This window comes from Dunckerocampus dactyliophorus, chromosome 17 (assembly GCF_027744805.1).
Source record: "Dunckerocampus dactyliophorus isolate RoL2022-P2 chromosome 17, RoL_Ddac_1.1, whole genome shotgun sequence".
NCBI classification, from domain to species: domain Eukaryota; kingdom Metazoa; phylum Chordata; class Actinopteri; order Syngnathiformes; family Syngnathidae; genus Dunckerocampus; species Dunckerocampus dactyliophorus.
The window spans coordinates 5,931,510-5,947,338 of record NC_072835.1 but is presented as its reverse complement, the minus strand read 5'-3'; the positions used below and the strand labels follow the sequence as shown (position 1 = coordinate 5,947,338).

Below are 15,829 nucleotides of genomic sequence, written 5' to 3'. Positions count from 1 at the left end.
TATATTCACTAATATTTTATATATATATATATATATAACGGTATATGTATATATAAAAAAAATATAAAATATGTGAAAGTACAAGCGCTTTATGAAAGTAAGTACATTTATTTGTATTCACTTACAGCGCAAGCTTGCCACATCCAATATGGCGCCGACATTGATGTAAGGCTCAGCGCTCGATGCGTCGGTTTTGACAGCACTTGCTATTTCCCAGCGTGCTTTACTGTACTGTTGTTGTAAATGGCTGCTAAGTTACACCTTTAGGGCTCGTTTAGGGTTGTTGATTATTCAGCATTATCAGTTGGTAGTGTCTAGTCTGGCGTTATCCACCTATTATGTTGCTGTGTGATGTTTTTTTAGCTCTTTCTTTAAAGACACCGTGAGTAAGACCAGTATGTGGAATGGTAGCCCCCACGCCCCACGTCCCTTGCCCCCACAATTTCTATGGAGCTGGCAAGTTCAATGTGATCTCTGTTGTTACTCTGCTTGCTAAATCAAGAGTTACAGGCTTGTGAGCGGCACAGTATTAACTACATGATTCAGCAATGTTGCAATTTTGCAGCATTTGGCGCTAAAAGTTTTTTTATCGGCTTACAATGTAGGGGAAAAAAATGATACCGATGTTGGCTGATATCACATTTTTGTGCCAATATCAGGCCAATAATTATCTGTGGCTGATATAATATTAGACAACCCTAGTGGATAATGCTTGTCAAATGTACAGATGTGGCCAATTTTCAGTGAAAGAAAAATGAAGAAAGAGGTATTTTTACAAAAAAAATATGCACATTTGCAGGGGGGGGTGAATGCTAAATCGCAAATATGTGAGGATCCGCTGTAATTACCAGCAGTGATTTTCTCCCAATCTTACCATTTTGTTTCGGAGTGTACTTCTGAGCACAAAACAGCAGCTACTCAAACAAGTGTCGCCTTGATTCTTACCGCAGTCTCCATGCAGACCACACACTCTGAGCTCCCTGGTCCCTCCACAGGGCTGGGGGCCGATGGGGTAATGGGGGTACCAGGAGTCAGTGGTGGGCTCGGGGTCAGCACGTGAGAGGTGCTGGGAATTGGAGAGGGGTACGAGGACGGCTCTGAGGGAGTGACTTCAGCCTCCTCGCTCTGCTCCAGCACCTTACAAGCACCTTGGAGAGAAGGAGATACGAAACAGACAGAAAACACATTGCAGTGCTGTAATACATTTTAATGTGAAACTTTACCCCCTTTTAGCTATGAAAACCAGCATCTGGTGTTTTTATTAGACCATTTTTATTAGAGATTATTGTGCCTGTTGTGAGATCATTCAAACCTGCAATAAAAGCCTGTTGTTCCGGCGATCAAGTTTGGTGCTTGTGTGTCTCACCCAACATTAAAAGGAACATTACTGACATCTAGTGACCAGTGTACAATACTACATTTCATCACAACATCTTTGAATGCCTTATATTTGTATTTAACTTCATTTAGCCATTTCTATGCTTGAAAATGTGTCATTTAGGCAAAAAGCCACAGGAGTACAATGTATCTGGGGTGTTGGGAGGCAGATTACATCATTTATTTGCATAATTGACCGTGGCGCACATCGCATGAGTACTTTGAGGCCAGGTCTGCGCGAATATGAATCTTTTTCAAAACCATATTTTTCTATGCGTTTTAGCCTCTCATCCACATCCTCCTTAAAAATGGAGACAAAAACAATGCACACATTATTGTACACATGTGGTATAATGCGCAAACAAGTCAGGTGTGACTAAGTCGCTTTTTCAGGCGTCTCTTTGGGCAAAATGTGTATGACAGGTGGTGAATGCATTATGTGGTGCATGTGAGGTGTGTTAGCAGAGTTACAATGCCGAGTTGTAATGACAGGTACTGTCAAAAATATCTGTGGGGGTCCAAAATTATTCATGGTGGGCCGCCACTCATGATGAATGTTTGGGAAACTGACTGCTGCTTACAAGTTGCATTTAGGAACATCAAATATTTACACAAGCACAATTCAACACAGCCAAAAAGGAGTAGGTAGAAGCAGAGTGTATTTAATTCTACCAGATAATAAATGATTATACTTGGCATAAGTTTATAAACAATGACAGTATGTTAGGATTGTCAACAATTAAAAAAAAATGCAGGTACAGATTTACTTTTGAATGTTAAACTATGAAAAGAAATATATCATAATAAATCTCCTTGCAGTACTTTACTAAGCTCTGATCTACTGTCCTGAATCGAGGTGTATAACACAGGTGTGTGTATGTGTGTGTAGGGTTTACCTTCAGGCTTGTGTTCCCTCGCCCATTTCAGAAGAGCTTTCTGGATGCCAATTTCAATAATGCCAAGCTACAAAAAATGACAAGATGAAAAGCATCAGACAGCATCGGCTGTTGCATTTGGGGTGCATGCGCGTTTGGCCGAGTGTATTGCAATCACCCCGCCACAGTTTCATTTCACAAACTTTCAGAATAAAATGCAATAAAATACTCGAAAATGAAGACGTGTCAGTGAATGGAAGCCATCGCTCCTCTGCACATGAGAGAACAGATGTTACATTGTAACCATTGTGACCGTGGAGAGACAGACATTACATGCAAACAAAGCATAAAACATTAAAAAAAAACATTAAAAAAATATCTGAAGTTGTTAAAAAGAGATGAAGCATTGAAAGTTAAAAAAAAAAAAGTTTTTAAATCATATATTTCTTATTTTTAACACGATTATGAGTGGGGCCATTTTGGGTCCCTGAGAGCAAGAGTGTGATTTTTTTTGTTTGTTTTTTGGTCTAAAGATCAACATCAGTGTTGTTATGAATTATTGAAGTATTCAAAGATGTAATTATTCCACTTTGCAACTCATTTTTGGAAAATATTGTGTCTTTTTAAAAAGCTGGACTTTCCTTTGACAAAATGAGCATACAACATTAAAATACATTAAAAAACAAAAACAAACGTTATATCTCGGGATCAATCTGAAGTTGTTGAAAAGATGTGTGACCATTTTGTAACCCTACGAGCTTGAGTGTTATTTTTTTAACTTTAAAAAACTCCAAAAATAATACTACATTAAAATTTGTTTTGTTATGAATTACAGACATACTCAAGGCTGTAATTACCTCATCTCAAATATTCAACTCTGCAGCTCGTTTTTGGAAATCATTGAATATTTTGTGTTTTTTCCATGAAAAACAGGGATTCCTTCAACAAAAGATATGAAACAAAAAATCTAGGGCTGTCAAATAATAAAAATAAAAATCAGATTAATCATGAGCATGAGCACACAGCTCATGTATTGTATGTTTCACGGAGGTATGATGTCATTGTTGCACCAGCTGTACATTTTGTTGTTTATTTGACAAAGTTGAAGTACTGTAGTGTGTGCCATGTGCTGTATTCTGCTGAGTACTCCCTACACACGTGTTTCTGATGTGGATGAGGAGAACCAGGAAATGCATGGAGGAGCACACAGCTCATGTATTGTATGTTTCACGCATAAATAAAAGACATCGAAGACCACCAAGACTCCCTTCTTCATAACCCACCAGAACACAACACAGAGGCGGGCAACACAGCGGCCACAAAGCTAGACACACTGGATGATCAGCCCTTTGCCATCGTTGAAGATGACTACTGATTTATGGACGTGTGATAGCGCAGTGGCTGGATAAGGACTTCAAACTCTACAGTTTTGTTTGTTTGAAAAAAATAAACGTCCATATCTAGAAACAGGACTGTTGTCCATTTTTGTTACTTTTATATTTTCTTTTACAGTAGTGATGCCATGTTTGGTTAGGACAAATCTACAGGTAGCCTAATCCACCTTTCAGTTTCGCCCAAAGTCAGCTTGGATAGGCTCCAGCATACCGTGACCCGAGTGAGGACAAGTGGCATAGAAAATGGATGAAAGAATGAATCCCTTGTAAATAAGTTACCGCCATTGACACGCTATTTTTGACAGCCCTAAAAAACATTGAAAAAAAGTATATCTATGGATAGATCTGAAGATGTTGAAAAGATCAGAAGTGTTGAAAGTTAAAAAAAAAATCATATCGCACTTGCTTTTAAAACTTTTATGAGTCGGACCACTTTGGGTTCCTAAGAGCTTATTTAAAAAAAAAAAAAAAAAAAGAAAGTATGTAAATGTTAGTTTATCTGCTTTGCTTTATAAAGGTATTTTGTTAGGGGTGTAACAATTCATCAATACATCAATTTATGTTCCTATGATCCTACTACATCGATCTGTGGTCAGCAAGTTTCCGTATATCGATTTAACATTGTTTAAAAGGTTGATCGATTGAATCGATACGAGGAAATAAAGCATTGGATTTAAGCGCGGCAGGCTTTTATACGGATGTGTGGGTTTTTTTGGTACTTTTAATGGTAAAGACGTTAAACGTTACTCGTCTAACAGTTTGATTTGGTGTAAGTTGATGCCTGTTGAGTGGGGCGCACGGATGACGTCATGTAAAGGCGACTATTGTGGTTAGGTGTGCTTGGCACATGGAATAAGCGGAGCCGACACGTCCTCCCCAAAGAGCACAAGTTTGTGAGTTTTTATCCTGTAAATAATGACTAGACGCCCTACACCTCGGACGCTGCACTCAATTCAGTCTGCCTGTGATTTCATCGCCATGCTTTACACTGGATTTACAGTTATATACTTATACTTACTATTTATATAGCGTTAGACCTCATCGAGTCATACGAGTGCTTTGAAAGCTAAATCCAAATTTAAGTCTTCCAAACTCATGGATCGGAGCTTCAGGGCAGGATAAAAGGTATGAAGTTATTAATTCACTATATCGTTAAAATCTGATGGTGCGAAACATGTTAATTTTGCCCCGGAATTACTGTATACATGCAATTTTTTAGTGAGGCGTGTGTAGTGAGGTCTACTTGAAATGACACTTGATTTTCTTCCCTAGACTTTTTGATGATCAAAAAAGTGTAAATGGCTACTCTGTCGACTTTTAAAACAAATTTCACAGCCTAAGTTATGGCATATATTGTAGTACGGCTGTGCTTGCCAAGGTCCATGGGTCGATCACAGCCTTTGTCTTGACTCAATGTTAAAGCAATGAGAACCAAAGGCACTCTTACCCGCTATGAAATTTGCTCTAACTTCTTTAATACTTGGGGTAGAGCAGTGAGGTATCAAATTAAAGTTCAAGTCATGTTTTATCAGATACAATTAATCACAGACTTTGCCATTAATGGTTGTTTACTTGTTTGTTTATATCCAAAATTAATTTATACCTGATTTCCTGACAAAAAACAAGGGGAATCTAGGACACTTCACCTGCACTATCCAGTATCCAGGTATTTATTTCATAGTCAGACTGGATGAATTTTTGTCTAAAAAGTTATTGAATCGTTTCGGATCGTATCGTTCTAAATGAACCAATATCGTGATTGAATCGTATCGGCAACCACGAATCATGATCGTTATCAAAACGAATCTTTACACATGAAGTTTATTTGCTTACACCACAGTAAATGGTGCAATTTCAATGGTTAAAAAATAGCTTATATACATGATATATACATTATTTAATAGTTTGTCTCTTTAAAATATGAATGATTGGGTATAAAAATGATAGATATTGTAAAGCTGGCAACTTCAGGTGATAAAGCAGCAGCAAAGACGTACTGAAACTTCCTGTGATGAGGCCAGTATGTCACACATCAGGTGGAAAGAAAACATTTAAATTGGGTGTATACGCACCTTCTTGAGGTCAGAGGAGTTCATGTGGCGAAGGGCCTCCGCTGTTACACAATGGTGAGCCATGATGGGCAGATAATGCTGCGCAGACAGTTTACACAGCAGATTCACCAACTCCTTTTCCACGCCGGCTTCCTGCAGTGGGCACACATCCGTATACTTTGCTTCCAGATGTCTTGGCAAGCAGGATGTGCTCTGTGGTGCGGCGTACCTGCATGCGTAGTGACAAGGGCTTCGCATCCAGCAGTCTCTGGTACTGAATCATCCAGTAGTTCTGCTGGTTGGATTCCGACTTGAGCTCCATCTCCACCTAGAAGTCCCAAAGTGATACCATTAAACCACTGGACCTCCGAGAGATAAGGACGAGGCAAGAGGACTTGTATACAGATGACTTGTATACACTCATAAGACACGCCAAATGAAAGACAATTATAAAAACATTGCCTCACACTCATTTTTGATATGAATCATCACATTAAACCCTAAGCAAGTTGGGATTTTTTGACTAAAACGCCTAAAAAAAGTAATTCCCAAAATAAGCGTCATATAATCTAATTCTGATTCTATAGCATTCCAATCAGACTACGTAGCATGGTTAGCATTGTCAAGCAAACATTACAAATAAACACTTAACTGAATGAATCATCAAGATTACAATATAGCCGAAATCAAGGCAAAACAACCAAAATTTCATCAAATGAGAACACTTAATAATTTGTCATAAAATAATAAGTTAGCAAACAAGTACATAGAAAAAAAACATTTTTTCCTATGGAGTTCAGGGCAACCTAGGCGCCGTCAATAATTGGCTTCTTTTATATATATATATATATATATATATATATATATATATATACACACACACATACACATTTTTACATGGAACTAGCAGCTGTAAATTCAATGGTGTCTATTACTCAAGGTGTACGTATGTATCTCACAGCTGGGTTATTTTATCCTGAATTCGGACAAGAGAAGCCTCTGGTTTCCTGCACTTGCTGGGATTTCATCATTGTCACAGAGCACCACAGCAAATCAGTAGGGGACTTCACGTCAGCTGACAGACGTCATGTGACAGCTACTGGTTGATGTTTGTTACATGGGTTACTTGGGTTGGTCCCCACTTTTGTCTGTTCATGGTAACTTTTTAACCTGTACTGTCCCTTGAATCATGTGATTAACGGTAAAGCTGACTCCCATCAGATGATGCGGGGGCCATTAGGATATTTTGGTTTTGTAACTGTATTTTATATGCAAGAAAACCGGCTTTATAAATAAAGTTTTTTGGTTGTCTTGAATAGATTAATTGGATTTACATGACTTCTAACCGCTAACCGAGGTTACACTGTATGTATATGTATCTTCTTCCGGTAGTCAGTTAGCATACATTGTAATGAGCTGGTAAGACAGCATGTTCTCCTCTGGAACTACAATGACGGTCTGTACAAACAAGTTCTGTTCGCTCACCAGTACTTGCTGCAGTTCTTGCTCTCTCTGGTGCTTCTGTTTCAGTAGCTGCTGCAGCAAATCACCAAGAGCCGTGCGCTGTTCCACCAGCACCTCCTGCACGTGCACACACACAAGCGGGTTGACAATGACCATTACCATGCAGTCATTTCTAGGTTCATTCCCAAAAAAATATGTATACACTAATGCTGAAATCAAACCAAATGTTTCTTTTTCACTCCCATAGCTCTTTATAAGTCTGAGCTAAAGTCAGTGTTACTATAATAGCAAAAAAATGCAACAAAGGAATCACATAAAAAAAAAAATTATAGTCACTGATTTTTTGCAGTATTTGGATCAAATATGACCACTGTATAATCTCTTTAAGGCAATAACAATTTTACACAATCTTAAAACCATGTGATCTACCACCTTTGTTAACGTGTGCAGTGCTTGTTTGGGAATTAGCAGCGTCATGGTATACTCACCTCAAAAGACGATACGATATTGGGATCACAAGAACGAGACAAGGCGATATTTTAACGTTACATTTAAGAAAATTACAACGGCAAAATATAGGACCCTATATATAGGACCCTCAAGGGACAGTTCTAATCATAAAGCTTTATGTAAATGTTCAGAAAGTGTTCATTTGCTTCATCCACATCATTTGCACTGTACACACTCTCCCGTCTTTGTTCTTCCAGATCTTTCTTAAAAGCGTCAACACCGTCCTCTGTATGTAGTCTTTGGAAAGTCTTTTTGTCCTCCATCTTTCTTTTTTGTTGTATTCCTTGTAAATTGTAAACACAGGAAGATTAGCAGACCACTAGTTGTGTTGTTGTCTAAGTCATTGGTGAATTTATTATCAGTTAGAGTAGCACAGTAGTCTGTTCTTCTTCTTGTTCTGGTGATTTTAAGATATAGACTGAAGCGATATATTGTGTCTATGACGTCATCTATTACCTTGTTTTTGTGTGGATTCTGAAGATCAATATTAAGGTCTCCACATATGAAAATTGTTTTTTGACTGATGTCTGTGAAGGTTGTTTTAATCCACTCCTCGAACATTTCAATGCTTGAGTTCTATACAAACAACTTATTACTATATTTTTGCTTTTTTCTTTACAGATTTTAATATTTATGCATTCCAAAATGTTATCAATAGCAAATGACATGTTCTTTACCATTCTGTAGTTCAGTTTGTCAACGTACACTGCCACTCCTCCTCCAACGTATAACGCAGAAGTTTTTGGCACTATTTTTTTGACACATGATTAACGTGCACATATCCTGTTTGACCCTCGGCCCACACTGTAGTTTGAGGAAACATTCAATTATTTTTTTTTCTTCCTTACCTTGTTTGGGAGCAGCACTCAATGCAGCATTACTATCCTGTATCCTTTGAACGTCATTCCTCAAGTTTTGAACCTCCTGTTTCATAGATCCGATGTTTTCTTCCAGATCATCCAGCCTCTGTAGTTTCAATATTACTAGTTCTATGGCTCTTTCTTGCTTTTCCATCATATGCTTTAACTGCATTGGCGACTGCGTCATCAATTTCTCCAGTGATTCTGCGTGCTTGGACAGCTGGTGCTTCAGAATGTTAAAAGTGCCCTACGGCCTGCCTCTGCGGCGGCGCCGGTATAAATGCCGCACCTTCTTTCTTAGGGGACTCCATGTCTATAATCGACTCCGGGGTAGTTCGACCCGACCTGACATCAGATCCTCTTCTCTTCTCATCTCTCTTTGGCATTGTTGCTGTTGCTAAGCAACACCTTGTGTCGGTTATACTGTTAGCGTGCCTTATAATATTCGTTGTTACAGCGAATCCAGCCAGAGATATCTCTTCAAGACTACAAGATATTTTAAAACTCCGGCTTTGTGAACATCCGCTGTTCAAAGCCGCGGCTAGCTAGTTAGCACGCCTTGTAACATCTGTCGGCACTTATGGTTTGTTTGTTTTGGTGAGTTCAATCCTCTCGCTAGTCCGAACTGAAGGCAGAGATGGCAGCACACTGCTCTAGACTTGTGATCACAAGATGTGGTCAGGAATACTCCAAAAAATATTCCCAAAAAGTAGCAAAAGCGGAGCTCTTACCACCAACCTCCTTTCCGATCAACAGGAAGTGACGTAAATCTGAAGTATGTTTGCTCTAGCCTGGCCCTTTAACAAGAATTGCATTGTGGGAAGTTGAGTGTGTCTCTCTTCCCTCACTCATTTGTCTGCACCTCCCATTGTTGTCTGCGTCCTGATTGGCTGTAGACCATTGTCAATTAATCTCCTTTGTGTCACCCTGTATGTCTCCTGTGTCATCGCTAGCTTGCTTGTTTGCTAGCTAAATGAATCTTCAGTTTGAAGGAGAAGGACTGCAGCAAAATGTTTTAATAAGGATACAAAAATGCTACAGTGCAGTTGAACGGCGCCAGCACGAAAAGTCACAAGAGAAAAAATGCGAGTGAGTGACTTAATAATTTCTTGTTTCCTAACTGTAGGTTGATCATTAAAACTCAAACAAAGGTTTGAACTTCTTTGTTTAAACAAGAGAGAAATGTGATAAAATGGGTTTTACATCCTTAAAATCATTGTAAGTTGGCTACTTCGCGGATGTCACTTATTGCGGCCTATTTTGGGAACCTATCCCCCGCCATAAATGAGGGAACACTGTATACATTTTTTAACATTATTAGAGCCCCTGAGGCCTGAAATAACACCCCTAAAGTCACCTTTACACTCCTATTACCCAATATACAGTATTAGACATAATAATAAGAGAAAATAAGCCATTAAAGACATAAACAGAAGTCATATCCAGTGATCTCTATGAATGAGACCATTCAAACCTGCAATAAAAGCCTGTTGTTCCCGCGATCAAGCGCTTGTGTGTCTCACCCAAAATTACAGTAACATTACTGATACCTAGTGACCAGTGTCAAATACATATCATCACGTCTTCTAATACGTCTTCTCAATACCATCCATCCATCCATCTTCTATACCGCTTCTCCTTCTTCTCTATACCATAAATTTGTATTTTACTTCCTTGAGCCATTTTTAGGTTTGAAAATGCTTAATTTGGGAAAAAAAAACACATAACTTTAGCTTATATTTTCAGGCTAATAATAGGCCATATTCAGCCACGAAACAACATGATTTATTAATTTGTATATTTGTGAAAATACCCTGAAGGAGTGAAAACTGAAAATTCGAAGCACAAAGTGGCGATCCATGTTACACTGTAACTAAGGTAAAAAAAAAAAAAACAATGAGGGTGGGTGTCATTTACCCACCTGCAGGTTCTCAGCATCCAGATTGCGTCTTTTAACTTCCAGTTTTGTCAGCTGCATTAATTCTCCCTCGATGAGCTTGATCTGGAAGAGTGGACAAGCAACATCAGTCTAGCAGAGAAACTAGTTCACACAAAATCTGATACACAAACTATGCAAAAGGGGGGCCGAGAATTTAGCAGCATATGAGTTTTTGTGGGCCACAAAGTCCTATTTTTCTTCCCTTGCAGCAACCTTGCATGCATACACACCTGGCTGCGTATGTAACCGTGCACGGAATCTTTCTGTAACTGCAGTGCCTGGAATGCTGCTTTCTGCATCTCCTCCTGTTGCACAAACAGAAGACATGACAATGCACTTTCATTGGAACAATGTCAACGTAGAATACTACATATCATCGCCAATGCTTCATTTAGGCAAAAAAAAAAAAAAACCGTAAAATCAATTTAAATATGCATTTTTTTTTACTAACAATCGTCCGTATTCAACCACAAAACAGCATGATTTGTTAATAAATATATTTTTGAATAACCGCGATAGAGTGAAGCCGCAAAATTCTTAGTGCGATTTGTTTAAACAAATGCTAGTGATTTTAATAAAATACAAGTTTAAAAAAAGGCATGAAAATTTCCTTTTTGTATGGGAAAAATTTTGAGCAACCCCAGCAACAATGGGAAAAAAAAAGAGCAAAAAGGTGTATATGATAATAATAATATGTTTTAAATATTGTAAATACAAAGCTTACACAAATATCTGTCTTTAAATACATTATGAAACATCTTTTTTAAATACCTTTTACAAAATCAATATATGTATCCATCATATTATATATATAATTATATTGTTTCTTCAGTTTCTTGTTCATTTCAATACCTGATACAACTAAAGGTACCTTTGTTTGGACAAAGAAATTAAGTGATTTTGGTTATCATCAAGCAAACCATGGAAGTTGCTACATATCAGCTCTGAATTAAACTCGTATGAGCTATGTTTGTTAGCATCATTATATCGGTCCAAACAAATGCACTTTTAGTTGTATCAGGATCAATAAACTGAAGAAACAAGGGTATTCTAAAAAATGTTTCCATTAATGTATATATAAATATATATATAGAAAATATATACAGTACCTCCTGTAAAATGTGAGAAATGGCTTTAGATTTGTCTAGAACCTGGAGAGACAGCATCTTATCAAACTTCTTCTCTAGATTCTCCATACTGTGACAGAAAAGGAAGAAACGATCACCAGACATTTTCCTAGCACTTTAACCAAAAAGGATCATCAAGTTAGTGCATTTGAAACCTTCTGTAGGTCTCAGAGACCAGGTTCTTTCTGCGATAGTCACTAGCCTCTTGGAGGAGACTCACAGCACAGCTGTCTGACAGCATCTTCTGCATGGCCGCTATGAATGATACACAAAGAAAGGACAAGGAATGAAAATAATAAAAAGCCTTCATTGTCCTGGTGTTTGCTCCCCCTAATCAGAAGTCCACCTGCGTTACCATTCCAAGCGGTCTACCCGTTAAGCTAGCTACCAAGTTACTGTACTTTTAATGTAGTACCAATGTAAACATGGTACAGTATCATCTGTTTCCCATTGTTTCTGTCACAAGATGCAATGGAACGTGAGCTACGTACCGGCCACCTCTCGCTTCCTCAGAGAGTTAGCTTCTTCCTGCGTGATGGCAGTCAAATGTTCCATTCGGATCCTGCACCAAAAATCACACTTTCAAAGAGCTAAAAAAACAAATGATGTGGTGTCTATAGGGTGTCCCTAAAGTCACATGTAATACACATACAATTACATGATGCGAAAAAAGGTGCTGGTCATTTAAAGGTGCTGTCTGCATTGGTGTGGGACTGCATGGGGGGGGGGGGGGGGGATAAAACAGGTAAAACACATTAGTTATGTTTAATATCAGCAAATGATTATTAGATATTTATTATAACTGCTCATTTATTTACAGTGACTACAACCTTTTTTACCACATTACTATACTGCCTTATCATTTTCCTATGTACAGTATTTAAAACTGGCAAAGAGTACATTTGGAATACAGGAGGTGAACAAATGTATTGCAATTGATGTGAAACGAATGGGCGGTAGGATTAAATAAGCTTTGCTTCTTCCTACTCCTTTTGGACATGTGGAACTGTGAAGTGATTCATGAAATGTATTCCATTGTAACCTGCATGCATGTTCAAATAAAATTAATTCAAACCAAATCTAGGGGAAACAATCTGAGTGGATTACAAACATTTCTACATCAGATCTCAAATGTTATCTCCCCACTCACCGATCTTCCTCCATGGCTTGGAGAAACTCTGCGCTCTTTTTCTGCCTGCAGAGATGAAAACATTTGTAAAGCAGGACCAAACATCTGAGCTGTCAGGAAGTTGCCTTCGCGTCCCACCTGTTGTCATCCAACAGCATGTTGCCAATGCGACTGCTGATGTTGTCTTCTGCTTGTCTCACTTTTTCTAACAGCAGGAGCCGCTCCGTCTCCTGGGCTCGCTGTTGCATGTTGACCCCCTGCTCCAGACGCTCCTGCTCCTACACGCCGGTGAGGAGGTGAGCACCTTTTTACTTCACTTTATACTCTGATAGCTGTGCAAACTCTTATATTCCAAGGATGGCCGATGAGACTCCAATAAAACGAGGGAAGCACGTACCTGACGAACTGAGTTGAGGATGTTTACTTTACGAGAGTTGTTCATGAGGAGAAGCTGGGTGTGCTCGTTTTGCTTCTCTTCTCTGTGACGCTCCAATGCCAGCTTTTCCTCCTGTTTCTGCAACTGAAGGAGAAGGAACACCATACCATTAGGACTGAACCTGAGCGTTTCTAAACACGAAACTATGAAAAGACAACAAAACATGTCCTCAACACATTTCGACGCTTCACTCTATCACGTTTTTTCCAAATATATTTATAAACAACTGCTGTTTTGGGTTTGAACACGGCCAATTATTAGTCAAAAATAGGCCTTTTTAAACAAATTTTCACATTTTCAAGCATAACAATGGCTAAATGAAGTAAATACCGTAATGTCTGGTGTATAAGCCGCACGTATCCACGTCATAAAGTGGCATATTGTGGCGTGCACAACTCCACAGCTCTCTATTTGACAGGAGCCAATCATGAGCTATGAAAAACTCACAAAGAGCTTGTCAATCCATTGGAAATTACAGGAGGTCATTACTCAATATAGCAGTCTGACTCACGGTTTCATCTTAAAACAACATTAAACTCATCACATGGCAAATAACACTCGAACGTTAGTTAAATATAGTTTTATATGAAAAAAATAGATAGACAGATACTTTATTGATCGCCAAGAGAAATTCTCATACATTTCGGGTGAGAAAACCATTTGATTGGAGGAGAGCTACTTGTAGAAAATGGCTGCAATGCTGCTTCCGTCCACGAAACGAAGCCAGAGAACCAAAGACAGGGAAACGGTGACGGAGGAAAGGTGACGTCATTGCAGCGGCCCAATGAATACGTTGCTCAGGTGCAATGCATTATGGGAAACCTTTAAAATGTTGGCTTTTTCTTTATTTTAAAGTCACATTGGGACATGTTTCCATATTTGTATATACACGTTTTGAGTATGAAGTTGTCGTGTGCTGAATTTAGTGCTGTCAGTAAAGTGTCTGTGAAAGATGACATCATGAGTCAGAGTGTTATGTTGTTAAACTGGGTATACCTATGTATGCTGACCTCCACTGACTTCCAGTGGGTTGACAAGCTTGTTTGAGTGCACTGATAGCTCGTGATTTGCTCCTGCCAAAGAAAAAGCTTTCGCTTTCTCACTGGCTCGCGAGCGGCACAATATTTAAACAATCAGTAGTAATTCTGAAGTAAAGGAGATGTCACGAGATTAGAATTTAGCCGCACCGCTGTATAAGCCGCAGGGTTTAAGAAAAGTTTAAGAAAAAAGTAGCGGCTTGAACACCACAATTTACGGTACAAAGACGAGGCACTCAGAAGACGCATTCTAAGAGATGATGATGACACGTAGTATTCTGCACTGGTCACTAGGTGTCAGTAATGTTACCTTGATGACACAATAGCCACTGCAGGAAGTACTGGTACAGAAACAGGAAGTAAAATAACAACAACAAGGAGCTTTCCCAATGCTAACGTGTGAGTCCGTATTATGTCACAGTTCTGTCCAAAGTTTTGCGGCCCGCGCATGTTTTTTTTTTATTGGCCCCCGGCACGTTCTAAAAATATAATTTAACAAGAACACTATAACAACAAACAACAAGAGCATAAATAGAACAATCAGCATAATTTTAAAAATTTTAGAATAAAGTCAAAATATTAAGAGAAAAAAAATCTAATGGAAAAAGAATAACAATGTAATATTATGAAGAAATATAACATCATTTTAGTAGCATAGAATTGAAATATTAAAGAAAAAACACGTTTTTTTAAAGTTTTAATATGATGAGAAACATAAAACACAATCAAAAGGTTGTCATTTTTAGAAAATTACGTTGCGGAAAAAGTTATAATGTTGCGGAAATTAAGTCAAAATATTAGGGGAATTAAGTCGTAATTACAAGACGAAAATCTACAAGAACAAAGTTGAATTAGTTGGACAATTAAATAAACATTCTAAAAATATAATTTAACAAGAAAAAAACAAAACAAAAAAACATAAATGGAAAAATCTATATCAATTTTACATGAATAAAGTCAAGATATTAAGATGAGAATAAACTTCTAATAATATAAGGAAAAATAATGTCGCTGTAATATAAGTTGTAATATTACGAGAAACAAACAAAACAAAATAATAATTTTTGGAGAACTAGGTTGGGTAAAAAGTTCTAATATTATGGGAATAAACAAAAATGGTACTAGAAAAAAGTTGAAATATTTGGAAATGAAAAAAAGGCTGAGATGCAGTTACGTCTTTGAAATATACAAGTACATGTAACTTCTTAGCATATGTCGCTGGAAAAAGTCTGGACACCCCTGTCTTATTATGTCTACTATATTGGGTAATAGAAGTGTAAAGGTGACTATAGGGGTGCTATTTCATGTCTAGAGGGCTCTAATAATGTTCAAAACTGTATTTAGAAGTTCGTAAACAGGTTTTGTATGCTCTAACGGAAAATAGTGAAAATATTACATTCATAAATAAGGAATCCTACTTTGCATAAATTCACTTATCACCATTCTGGTCTGGAATAATTAACGCAATAAATGAGAAATGACTGTACTAAAGCAGGGTTGTCCAAAGTGAGGCTCGGGGGCCAGTTGCAGCCTCTTTCTTTTTTTTTTTTTTATTTATTGGGCCGCGGCACATTCTAAAAAAATACAACAAAACCAAAAAAAATGAAAAGTAACAATGAGAAAACAAAAG

At 37.9% G+C, this 15,829-nt stretch overlaps 1 protein-coding gene across 2 annotated transcripts in view; it reads right to left on the bottom strand.

Moving 5' to 3' along the window:
• Nucleotides 1–15,829, bottom strand: part of lrsam1 (leucine rich repeat and sterile alpha motif containing 1) — a 39,379-nt gene that overhangs the window by 5,656 nt on the left and 17,894 nt on the right. For both annotated transcript variants that reach the window (XM_054757313.1, XM_054757314.1), the window contains exons 12-24: nucleotides 13,124–13,246; nucleotides 12,865–13,004; nucleotides 12,748–12,792; nucleotides 12,089–12,159; nucleotides 11,753–11,852; nucleotides 11,580–11,667; nucleotides 10,701–10,775; nucleotides 10,453–10,533; nucleotides 7,183–7,278; nucleotides 5,927–6,025; nucleotides 5,719–5,850; nucleotides 2,274–2,340; nucleotides 946–1,148 (exon numbers count right to left, since the gene is read on the bottom strand). In XM_054757313.1, the coding sequence (XP_054613288.1) occupies nucleotides 946–1,148; nucleotides 2,274–2,340; nucleotides 5,719–5,850; nucleotides 5,927–6,025; nucleotides 7,183–7,278; nucleotides 10,453–10,533; nucleotides 10,701–10,775; nucleotides 11,580–11,667; nucleotides 11,753–11,852; nucleotides 12,089–12,159; nucleotides 12,748–12,792; nucleotides 12,865–13,004; nucleotides 13,124–13,246 (1,320 nt within the window). The remainder of the gene's footprint in view (nucleotides 1–945; nucleotides 1,149–2,273; nucleotides 2,341–5,718; nucleotides 5,851–5,926; nucleotides 6,026–7,182; nucleotides 7,279–10,452; nucleotides 10,534–10,700; nucleotides 10,776–11,579; nucleotides 11,668–11,752; nucleotides 11,853–12,088; nucleotides 12,160–12,747; nucleotides 12,793–12,864; nucleotides 13,005–13,123; nucleotides 13,247–15,829) is intronic.